At 38.3% G+C, this 12312-nt stretch overlaps 2 protein-coding genes across 3 annotated transcripts in view; both read right to left on the bottom strand.

Annotated features, from left to right (window-relative positions):
* Positions 1-12312, bottom strand: part of LOC117923593 (twinkle homolog protein, chloroplastic/mitochondrial-like) — a 37442-nt gene that overhangs the window by 1750 nt on the left and 23380 nt on the right. Inside the window, exons 16-20 of the mRNA XM_034841956.1 lie at positions 7297-7380; positions 5106-5237; positions 1085-1181; positions 882-1016; positions 673-740 (exon numbers count right to left, since the gene is read on the bottom strand). Coding sequence (XP_034697847.1) covers positions 673-740; positions 882-1016; positions 1085-1181; positions 5106-5237; positions 7297-7380 — 516 coding nt within the window. The remainder of the gene's footprint in view (positions 1-672; positions 741-881; positions 1017-1084; positions 1182-5105; positions 5238-7296; positions 7381-12312) is intronic.
* LOC117923594 lies at positions 7421-12041 on the bottom strand. 2 transcript variants are annotated; one of them, XM_034841957.1, is made up of 2 exons: positions 7980-12041; positions 7421-7880 (listed from the first exon to the last, which is right to left on the bottom strand). In XM_034841957.1, the coding sequence occupies exon 1, from the start codon at positions 11957-11959 to the stop codon at positions 11201-11203; it is 759 nt and encodes a 252-aa protein (XP_034697848.1). In that variant the 5' UTR covers positions 11960-12041; the 3' UTR covers positions 7421-7880; positions 7980-11200. The 2 variants fall into 2 exon arrangements, with proteins under 2 accessions (XP_034697848.1, XP_034697849.1); XM_034841958.1 differs by having other exon boundaries at positions 7421-7873.

Here is a 12312-nt window from a genome sequence, read left to right as displayed (position 1 = left end):
AAAAGAGAGGGCCTGTTTGAAAAAAGCAAAATCATATTACCAAAGATAAATATATACTCTTTCACAAAACTAAGCACAATTCAAATCTTTGTTTCCAAAAATTCACCTACAAATTACAGAAAAGTCATTATTTCCTCTCCCAAATTCATAGGCAAAACAATTCTGTGTGTTTATCATCATATAAACTAAACCTTAAAAAAACAATCATTATTCTTACAAATTCACAATCAAAATATCGCCATCTTCACATAACTAAAAACAGAAAAACTTGACAATAAAAATTATAAGTTAGAGATAACCTAAGAGAGAGATTGGATTTCTCATACAGATTTGGATTCAAAGCATATGGTTTCAAAAAATAAAAATGGAAGTAGCACTGAACAAATTAGACAGCTTTTTCTTTTTGGGTTAAATTTTGGCACTCAATATGATTATCAGACAGAGTATTACTCCTCTGGTTTCCTGGGAAAGATATTAATGTCCCTAAGGTAATGGGCATGCTGCAAGTCATTAGTGCAATAAACACTAAGTGCAATTATATATGCCACAAATACTAAAAGCAAGTCATTATTGCATTAAACACTAAAAGCAATTCCACAAATATGCCATTGAAGTGTTCTTCCTCAAACTTGAGTAAACACAATGCAATAATGAGAAAAAGAAGCCCCATACCTATCATATGACAAGAAGGCATCACCTATTGTTCCTACAACTTTATTCCGTACCTTTCGCACACAAACCTGCAAATTGATAATTTAAGAATAAGTTTCCATTCCTGAACCTTGAAAAAGGGCCAACCACCTTTTTGTCCTTTTTCCAAGAACAAATAAATAGATAACCAATAACAAATTGATAAAATAAACTTCGTAAATGAAACCTACTTGCACTTGATCAATAGGCCCAGCTTCTGGATTTCGATTACGATGAATAACAATTCCATTGTCACATTTATTTATGAAGTGTGCACTTCCACTGATATCATACATATTAGGTGGACCCCCATTCCATTGGTGCAACTGGTAAGAGTCAAAAGGTCAGAAAAATGAAGATACAGGTTAGCAAAATAGAGGTCACAAGGACAAACCTGTCTAGGATGTGCTACAAACCAAACGTGACAAGAGTGATGCTGAGCAAATCGCTTGATCATTGTCAGCATCTGACTCACATACTCTGTTTCCGTCCTGTACCACATTAGGTTAGTGTTGGGATGCTCTCTAAATTTATAGAATGCACCATAAGAGGAGCCCTCAAAGTAACAAAGGGAGTATGAGAAGAAATGGATTTAAATCTTGTTAGATAAGTAAGCAATTTATTTATCAACACAAGTATATGAGAAAATTCTCATTGGCGAGTTTAAAAGAGGTTATATAAAATCCATTTACAAAAGATGTTTCCTTTTTTCTTTTTCTTTTTTTAATTTTTACTTATGCAAGCTTGTGTGAAATCAAAAACTTGAGCAATGATACTGGACATCAAATGTTGCTGACAAGAAGGCCAACCAGAGTAGAAAAAGAAAAAAGAAGGAAAAAAAGAACAGAAAGAGAGAGAGAGACCAAAACCAAAAAATAAATAAGTAAATAAATACAACCCAGAAAAAGTTGAGTAAACCCAAATTTTGACAGATCTGGCTGAAAGCCTAATTTTGCTTGATGTATTTATTGATTATCTTTTACACGAGTCAAAGAGAAACTTTCATTCTTCAAAGTTAATGTATCTAGGTTCACTTTCCCAAGGAGCACAGTTTCTAATAGACACATATGGTAAATTCTCTTTCAGATCTCAAGCTTATTTTTCATAATTTGGGCTTTTAATAAAGTCATGGCCCTCCCATTATTTTCACACCCATCAACACATGAAAATTTCATTCAGATCTTAAAAACCCAGCTTATTTCCATCCTTTAAGCTGATACACATGCAAAAATTTCTCTCAGATCTTAAAAAACCAGCTTATTTCCGCACTCAGCTTAATTTTCATGATTTGAGCTTTTCATTTATTCATGGCCTTCCCAGTATTTTCACATGCATCCTGCCATCTCTTAGAGAGCCCAGGCAGTGATCAGAAAAGCCTGGCATAAACAACACCTCCTGCACCATGTTAGGAAATCTTGAACCAAACTCATTCATGAACTTGCCTCTGTCTAATCATTTGTAGGCCAGATTCTCTTGTATATTGTGCCATGTGAATAAGACTTCTAATGGGAGGATCAGCCAAGAAGGCTCAAAGTATTGGCCAAGTCCAGTACAATTCAACTGAGTCATATCCGCCTACATCAGGTCTGAAGCATCTTCAATATCCGAGTTATGATTCAACATAGACTTGACCTTGAATCAGCTGACTTGGCTTATTTATTGAAACAACTCACTTGACTCAAGCGAGTTTCAAAAACTGACGTCAAGTTAAGGCACAAAAATGCCCTTCCTTCTGCCCATCTTTGTTTCTTCGTAATGTTTTTATGGTGCTTTTAACTTGAGAGGCAATAGTTTCGTTGCCAGTGGTCTTCCTTCCTCTGATCTACTTCTTTGTTGTTGGTGGTGAGTCAATGACATGGTGTAGGTTATTTACACGTTAATTGTATATTTAGAGATTTTTTTATCAGAAATAAAAGATATATTAAATATGATAAAAGAACAAGAGAAGGATGAGAGGTCCTTCCCTCAAAATATAAAACTCGATCAAAGTAAGACTATACATCTTCACTAGATAAGGAGAACTATACACATAGGCATACACAAATGTCCTCAAAACCGAACTCAACTCCGTTCAATGTTATCCACCTCCTTTGAATTACAAATCGAAAGCCAACTAAGTTGAATAACATTAAGTGAAACTCCTCTAAAAGCGACAGTACAAGAGGCCCATAGAGAGGAATAAACGTTAAGAATATTCCATGACATCCTCTCCATTCTCCACTTTTCCTCAAAAATCCCAACATTTCTCACTTGCCACACAATCCAAAGTACAGTGAGGGCAGCGATTTGCCAAAGATTCTTGCCTATGATGGAAGTCCCCAACCCTCTAAATGAGATAGTCATCATATCACCAATACTCCTGGGCAAAGCCCAATCCATCTTGGCCAGACTAAAGAGCTTATGTCAAAGCCTCAATGTTAAAGGGCAATGTAGAAAAAGATAATCAATTGATTCTCCACTTTCCATGCATAAAATGCACCAATGAAGACTAAGAGAATTGTCGGGTCTTCTCAATGGTAGCATGTCATCAGTGTTTTCTTTTCCAATGAAATTCATTTGGAATTCATGGGTGTAGCCAAAAGTGAGCTTCTTTGTTTGGGAGGCAACATGGGAAAAAGCTTTAACCTTGGACCAAATTCAGAAAAAGGGATGGTCTTTAACAAATAGATGTTATCTTTGTCAAATGCATGAAGAATCCATAGATTACATCCTTCTCCATTGTGTAAGGACAAGGGCTTTGTGGGAGATGTTCTTTACTCTTTTTAAGGTATCTTGGGTGTTTCCTTCTTCATTTAGAGCAACACTTTTGGGATGGAATGGGTCCTTTGTGTGCAAAAAGCATAAGAAAGTTTAGAGAGCAAGCTCTCATTGAGGGTGGGGATGTTTTTTGTACCTCCATTTTGGCAGCTTTTTTTGTTTGAGCTAGGTAAGGCAAGTGCATTTATCTTATATATCATGGGTCGCTATTTTGGCACCTCTTTTTACTATATATACTCTTATCAAAAAAATATTTAGAGATTTCAATTTTTATACTTCCTATATTAGCTTTCATATTTGATCCTAGTTATTAGGGATTGACCATTTTAATTTCAATAAGCAAGGAGAAGATCTGTAGCTATCACATTTAGCTCCTTGATTTTAGGGATTTGCTTATTATCATTGCTGCAAGTTATGATCATATTGTAAGGATTTGTTTTGTATTCTTCCTTCTATAATTTTTCTCTTTTCTTATATACATTGTAAAATCTATTAAGTAAATATACAAAAAATAAATCTATATAAATCAGCAAAGGCTCGACTTGGGCAAACTATAAATTGGATATTTGGTACAGTATATGGTATTTTATTAAGAGGCATTAAGAGGCTTGAGCAGAGGATTAAATTGGGGAAATATCAATTGAATAGTTGCTATAGTATATGGAATTATATTAAAAAAGATACATATATATTGTGTATTTTATTCGATGTCTATATGGACATGGTAAATATGAATTGAATATTTGGTATAATATGTAGTATTTTTATGAATGTGGGTACTGGATATATATGCTTATATGTGGGTATTTTTTGAACTCATGTATTTATATGGATATTTTTATGAATACTAATGGAAACAGCTATTATTTTAAAATATATATATATATATCATTTAAAATGAGGGTTTTGAACTCGTGTTTTTATGACTATTTGATATTATCATATAATCCTTAATATTATTATATATCAATCTAAAAGCCTTTTTTTGTGAACTTTTTGGACAATGTCAAATGTGTTGAATTATTTTATTAATTTTTTAAAATTCATCTAAATGCATTTATTTTTCTCATAATATTTGTAATTTTGGTCTATCTTTATAACATTTAGTCTAACATATTTTGCATATCGTTTGATACCAACCCAACTTACCAAGACCGATGTTCCTCAGCACCTTCCGAGCTAATGACCAATACAACAACTTTGAACTATGTAAACCAAGCAGAATCCCTAGCTGGACTATTAAAGAACTACATGCTTCTAGTGATTCTGGAATCACCTAGTTTCACACTACAGCCCCTGATAAAATTGAGATCTCCTTGAAATGCCAAATAGTGAAACCTGGCCCAAAGATAATTTTTTATCTTCTCAAAGTTATGCTTAGGATATAATTTATTGGCTATATATAACTGTTTTTCATGACAACATTAAAATAAGGCAACCTCAGTTTGTATTCTGAAAATGTATGTAATCTGTGGGAATACTTCTTTTTGGAGTGGGTGGTTGTGATCTTTTTCCAATCAGATCCAGTGGGCTGTTGTTTTGTATGTGTGCTTGTGTTGCTTATCAGGTTTGCTGCTAGACTCAAACCCAAAATACAACCAAATGAGAAAAGATCACAAACAGCACGGTTCAAGAGGCAAAAGAGGTGAAGGACTCACTGGCCTGGAGGACGCTGATGATCAAGTTCATTGTATGGATCGATTACAAGCCCACGCACTCCATGCCTTAGAACTGCAGATTTTGCAAGATCAAGAACCCATTTTATATTTGGAAGAGAATCTTTCTCGCACCTACTCAGCACAGCATGTAAATCAATTCAAACAACTGTAATAGTTCAATAAACTTACAAGCAACAGTAGGAACATAAAAAGGAACTGAATAATTTGAGTAAACATCATCATCCAAGAGTATAAAAGGGTTCACTGAATAAACTCTGCTTCAGATAAAAATAAACTCAGCAAGAAAAAGTACACCAATGAATCTAACCACCTAAGATAAATTTAGTTTCATGGTCTAAAATAATGCATTTCATAAGAGTCTTTTAATTAATTCACTATAAAATTCTTCAAATAAAGGCACTCTAAAAGGATATCCAAGGGGACCAATACCTATAAATCATCAAGGTTGATTGGCAGAAGATTGTTGCAAGGAAATTTTATATATATATTTGGATAGATAAATTTTGTGTCTCCACAGGGACTTGAATCTGGAACCTCCCACAAACCCTCCCAATTCTCCACCACTTGAGCCATGCCTTAAGGGCAAGGAGATTTTATAAATTATAGAATTAAGATGGGTGTGAAATGCTAATTATAAACAAATCCTAGCCAGAATAGACAAAGCATGTATTTAAGATATGCATTTTCATTTTTTTCCCTTTTTTTTTTTTTGTGGGAAGTGCTGTAAGAATATAAGGCAAACTTCAAAGCATTGAATCCATATGGATCAACAAAACCTCAGAAAAGCCACCACAAAAACAAGCAAAATTTAGTGGTTAAGGTGCTGTCTTTGTTGCTGTCAAATGGAGAGAACAAGAAGATTAGGGTAACTTTCACTTGCAGTAGGAAGACATGGTAATCTCTCTGATGAAAAAGTTAAATGGTGAAATTTTGGTCAAATTTCATTACTGTGGATGGATGAAAGATAACCAAGACATCAGGCTTGAGGGGTACACGTCCTGAAGGAAAACAAATCCCCAAGCTTTCCAGAATTAATCAAATTTCAGGTGGCCAAGGCATTTTGTTAATCACAACAATAGCCACACATGTTCAAAACAGTTACAACCCTAATTCTGACACATAAGGCATGCATATATTACTGTGGCAAGGCTATTGGCATGTATGTCAATAGACACAAATTTTCATTTTTTTTAATCATTATTATTATTATTATTTGACATGTGTGTGTGTGTGTATAGGAAGTAATTTGACAAACTAGAAACAAGAGTGGAAAAAAATGAATGTGCATGCATGCACAAATCTTGGGTTGGATGTTAATTTGTGAAATGCCATCAAAGATGTGACAGGCACAGACACAATAACACAGACAGACGAATGCATAGGCACACACACATGCACATGGAGACGATAACACAGGCATACACAGATACTCACAGAGACAGGGATGCATGCAAATACACACGCACAAACACATACACAGGTAGACATAGACATGCACATGCGTGGTGCACACACACACACAGAGACCCAAATAGACGTCTTTGCTAGTTAGGACAGTTAGCCACTAAGCTGTGAAGCTAAACAGTAAACACACTCCCCCATGCACAAATTCACACACACACATGCACATGTCTTTGCTAGTTAGAACAGGGTAGGTTGTTAATCATTGAAGTATAAACAGTAGACGCACATGCACACATACACGTCTTTGGTAGTCAGGACAGGATGTAATTAATCCAAGAAGCATAAATAGCGAGGAGGTGAGACGATGAGCACATGCACATGCTCACACACTTTATTCTTTGCTAGTAAGGACAGACTTGGCAAGCTGGAAATGCAGAATTAATCCATGATGCACAAACAATAAGGATGTGAGACACACACGCTACTCTTTGCTGATTAAGATAGGCTTGGCAAGTTGCAAATGCAGCATTAATCTGTGATGTGTAAAGAGTAAAGGATATGATACACACTATTTTTTGTTAGTAAGGACAGACTTGGCAACTTGGAAATGCAGAATTAAGGACATCATCCAGAATTGAGTGAAGTGGATATGAAGTACAACCCCTTGCCACATCAATAATCAGGTGCGCAATCACTAATCATGGAATTGAACTCCTAGGACAACTCTGCCTGAAATATGCACAGAGAAGTTGAAAATTTAACTCACCGTATAAGATAAAATGTTTCACTTAACCATTTCTTCCCTAGTTCAAACTCCTCAACAGTCATTCGTTCAATAGATTCCCCATACCTATGGTGAAGCAAGAGAAGAGTTAATGATCATAGCATGCACAAGCGAATATGTTAGTTATAAATAGTAAAAATAAAATGATGCAAATTTTTTTTTTTTTTTGGATAGGTAAATGAGAGCTTGTATTAGAAAAGCCTAGAATCGGTGAAAACAATACACACGAAGAATACAAACATCGCCCAAGTAATTAGGCAAAAAGAAAGACAAAAAACCTTTCCCCTAACTAGACAAACAACCATTCTATAAAGTCAAACATAGACAAAAAATGATCCTCTAAATACACCCTAGCCCAATTCACAAAAGTGTACAAAAAAGAATGTTTTATAGCTTGGTCGGACAATATGGTATCATTGAACACTCTTTCATTTCTTTCCTTCCATAAAGTCCACATTAAGCATCAAGGGGCAGCCCTCCATGCTTTCTCCCTTCTCTTGCCCACAAAAGCACCATGCCAACTAAGCAAATTCCTTTTAATTGAGGAGTGCAAGACCCACTGCACACTAAAAAGAAAGAATATCAAACTCCATAACACTGTAGCCTTTTTGCACAAGGGGATTAAATGATTACTAGTTTCCTCTTTCTTTTTACACAAGTAGCACCTGTTCAGCATGTTCCATCCCCTCCTTTCGAGCTGATCAATGGTCAAAATTTTGTTCCAAGACGCTTCCTAAGAAAAAAAACTCACCCTCATCAGAGCCCAAGACCTCCAAATAATACTCCAAGGAAAAGGATCATTAAAGGCCCTCATGAAAGAGCTGTAAAGGGATCTAACAAAAAAATGTCATTCCTACTTTCTTTCCAACTCAAAACATCCTCCACGTCTCTTCTCATGACCAAAGGTTGCAGTTTTCAAAACAAGCCCTCCACCTCTTCCATCTCTCAATCATTAAAATGTCTTGAAAAGTGAGGATTCCAACTACCTAACTCCCTGCCCTCCTCCCAAGCATCTAACACCCACTCATCCTTATTAACCGCCAAAAGGAATAAATTACGGTAAGCTTCTTTCAACATTTGGTCCTCACACCACAAGTCCTTCCAAAACTTGATCTTTCTCCCATTCCCTACAATAAAGCGGGATCTACAACGAATACCCTCCCATTCTTTTCTAATGGCTTTCCACACCCCCACACCGTAGCCTCCCCTCACTCCTCTTGAACACCACCCTCCTTCATCTACCCCAAATTTGTCAATGATGACTTGTTTCCAAAAGGAATCCCTTTCTACAACAAATCTCCAACTCCATTTCCCAAGTAAAGCTTTGTTTAGGGCCACAAGACTACAGATTCCTAAGCCTCCCTCTTACTTATCAGCACAAACCAAACCCCAATTCACCAAATGGGGTTTTTCTCCAAGGCACCACTACCCCACAAAAAATCCCTTTGAAGATTTGAAAGAGACACCCAAAGGAAGTCCCAAATAAGAAGTGGGAAGTTTCCCTACCCTACACACCATTATCGAAACAACATCCTCCAAAGACTCCATCCTTCCTACGGGAATAGACTCACTTTTATCTCTCTTCACTTTCAAACCAAAAATCGCCATGAACCACAAAAACTCCAAACTCAAGTATCTTAGTTGGTCACTATTGGCCTCACAAAAAATTAGAGTGTCATCAACAAACAAAAGATGGAGCAAATACCTCCCTTCTCCACTGTTTCTTCCCACCTTAAACCCCCTAAAGAAGCCCCCATATCTGGCTCTGAACAATAGCTGACTAAGAGCCTCCATGACCAAAATAAAAAGATAGGAAGATAACAAGTTGCCTTGTCTCAAGCCCCTAGTGCTGCGGAAAAAGCCCGAAGGAGTTCCACTGATTAAAACTAAGAAGCTAGTTGTGGAAATACACCACCTGTCCAACTAATCCACCTCTGCCCGAACCCCATATTAGACATATTAGAAAGAAGGTCATTCCAATTGACATGGTCAAACACCTTCTTTATGTCCAATTTTAGAAGGAGGCCAAGGAGATTGTCCTTCAACCTAGAATTCACAACCTCACTTGAAATAAGCGTAGCGTCAAGAATTTATCTACCTTGAAAAATGGCATGCGGGTTCTCTAAAACCACCTCTCCCACAGCTAACTTCAACCTATTTGTCAAAAATTTGGCGAGCAACTTGTTCAGTCTCCTAATCAAAATGATCAATCTTCAAATCTTCCGCACCCCCTTTTTTTTTAATCAGAACTGGAAAAGTAGAGTTTAGACTCCTCTGGAACGTGCCAAGGCGAAAGAAGTCTCCAAAGAAAGCCAAAATCTCAACTTTGGTAAAATCCTAACAGAAATGCCAAAACGCCATGGTGAAGTCATCTAGACCTAATGCTTTATCACCAGAGAGGTTGCATAGGGCTTCAAACACTTCTTCTGAAGAAGGCACCTCTAAACTTCTAGACCTTTCTTCCCTCAGAACTCCAAAACGTAAACCCCCAAAGTGCGTTCTCCAATCCCCATTTTCCATCAACAAAGTTTGATAAGCCCTATGCACCCCAGCCTTGATCTCTTCCTCATCAATCGAAGTAACCCTATTAATTCTCACCTTGGATAAAAAATTTCTTCTCGCCCAAGCATTGGTCATCTTATGAAAAAACCTGGTGTTTTTGTTGCCCTCTTTTAACCAAATTTCCCTAGATTTCTGTCTCCATGAAGTTTCTTTAAATAAAACTTATTTCTTGTACTCCTCCAAATCCCTCTTTCTAGTCTCTACCTCCTCGAGAAAAGGCTTCTGGTTTTCTAAAGGATACATTGCTAAAAACTTCTTTATTCCACACTCTAAGATCCTTATTTAAGAGCCTTCAACTTCTCAGCAAGGCAATGACTGCTAAACCCTGCAATCGAGTACCCAATCCACCACTTTCTTACCAACTCTTTGAACCCATCGGTCCCATCCATCACGAGTCACATATTTTCAAAATGGAAAGGAGTCTTGCCTTTTTGAACCCCTCCCCCCTCCAGAATAATGGGACAGTGATCACAAACAATCCTAGGGAGTGCACATTGAAAGACACCCGAAAAATGGTCCTCCCACTCATCAAAGACTAAAAAGTGGTCCAACCTTGAAGCTACTTGAGAATTAAAGCCACCACACCACGTGAATTGACCATCAGAAAGAGATAGATCCTTCAGTCTCAGTCCCTCAATGACCTCAAAGCACCTTCTCATCTCTGCTGTCAAATTGAACTCATTCCTCCTTTCCCTTAGGAATCTAATAGAGTTGAAATCCCCCCCTACACATCAGGGATCATCCCACAAACCTTTAATTGCACCCAATTCATCCCAAAAATCAGTTTTTTTCCTTCAAGAGGACTAGACCATAAACACTAGTGAACACCTAGACAAAACCATCTTCCACATTCCAAAAACGACCAAAATTGGTGAATCCTCTACACTCCAACTTCAAAAGATCCAAAACTCTGTTGTCCCAAAAAATCAAAATGCCTCCTGATGCTCCCCTAGCATCAACTGCACCCCAGTCCAAAAAACTTCCCACACCTAAACTCACCACCTTTAACAACGTCTCCTGCACCTTTGTCTCAATAAAATAAACCAAATCTGCCTTCTGGGATCTAACCACCAACTTAATCATCTTCCTTTTATCCCGGTCATTGACCCCTCTAACATTCCAAAAGAGGATTTTGATCTTCATCAGTCAATTGGAATCACTTCCCAATTGTTCCTGCCACTCCTTCTAGAGGCAGTCGTAGGATCTCCATAACTAACCGTACAATCCATTCTCCTAAGCCCCCTTTCAAATCATGAAACGAACACCAATTTCTTCTTCCTCCCTTTGCAAGGGATCCCGCCACAAGCCTTCTTCCTTAACTTCCTCAGCAACAAATTTCTTCTTTGCACCCCTCAACCGACATTCCCAAAAATTTGCTAAACTCTTTGAACTTGGAGAGCTCCTTATCAAAAAGCAGATACTCTCCAAGGGAAGCATTCTGAGGGAAAACAACCTTTGAACCATCATGCAAAACCATAGATAGAGACCCCTTCACAACTTCAACCCCTATCTCCAGCACACCCCCTTCTCGCTCAGGAGATCCTCCCCAAACCTTCACAAGATCCACAGTCCCTTTGCAGTCCCCACCCAGATCGACAAAAGCTGACACCCAAAAAGGAGTAGAAGAAGAAGTGGCCCCTTCCCCCCAGGAAGAAAGGGACGAAGAGAACGTACCTTGGAACTTGAGAGCTTTTTCTAGAAAGGCATCATCTACTAAGGGCTTCAAGGCCACCTCCAAAACCGTCAGGTTTGACACACAAGGATTGAGACCTTTAAAAAACCCCATTGCAGTCAACGGACTGCTAAGGCATTGATCGTGGAGATCTTCTATGAGAGGAGAGTGAGAAGTGGACCCAGAAAAAGAGACCCCAAGAAGCTTCTCCCCTCTCCTTAAAAGGCAAGCCCAACCCACTTCCAAATGGGCTTTACCTAAGGGAGGCCTTTTAAGGCAAACTCGCTTCTCTGAGCCCAATAAGGCCTGGGATCCAATAGCATGGCCCAACACCAATGTACCCGCTCCACTAATCTCTTGCCCATCACCAGAAAGGAACAGGCTGGCCTCTGCACCTACAATTGCTCCCATCCCATCAGGAACAGTGCCCTCTCTCCCTTTTGTAGGGATCAAGGGATCATCCAACACCACCTAGCCAACCCCTTTCTCAAAGAGATCTCCAACCACTCTCTAAGGGACACATGACCCAACCTCACCCTCATCCCTTCCCCCCCCACCCTTCCTCTGCAACGCCGCAAGGGTTACACCTTACTCTTCCATGGAGGAGTCTCCCACCACAGCTAGATCGCGATACAAGTGGAATCAACCACCACCTGCAGAGAACTAGGGAGATTCCACCCTCTGACTCTAATGAGAACCCTGGCCCACTACAAATTCCCGTGTTCCGCCATATCCTCGTCAATGTCCACAAAACAGCCACATGC

This window comes from Vitis riparia, chromosome 10 (genome assembly GCF_004353265.1).
Source record: "Vitis riparia cultivar Riparia Gloire de Montpellier isolate 1030 chromosome 10, EGFV_Vit.rip_1.0, whole genome shotgun sequence".
Taxonomy (NCBI): Eukaryota; Viridiplantae; Streptophyta; class Magnoliopsida; order Vitales; family Vitaceae; genus Vitis; species Vitis riparia.
This window is presented reverse-complemented; position numbering and strand designations above follow the sequence as displayed.

Coding starts and splice junctions, on each gene's coding strand:
- LOC117923594 (XM_034841957.1), bottom strand. CDS start 11,959: ATGGGAGCAATTGTAGGTGCAGAGGCCAGCCTGTTCCTTTCTGGTGAT.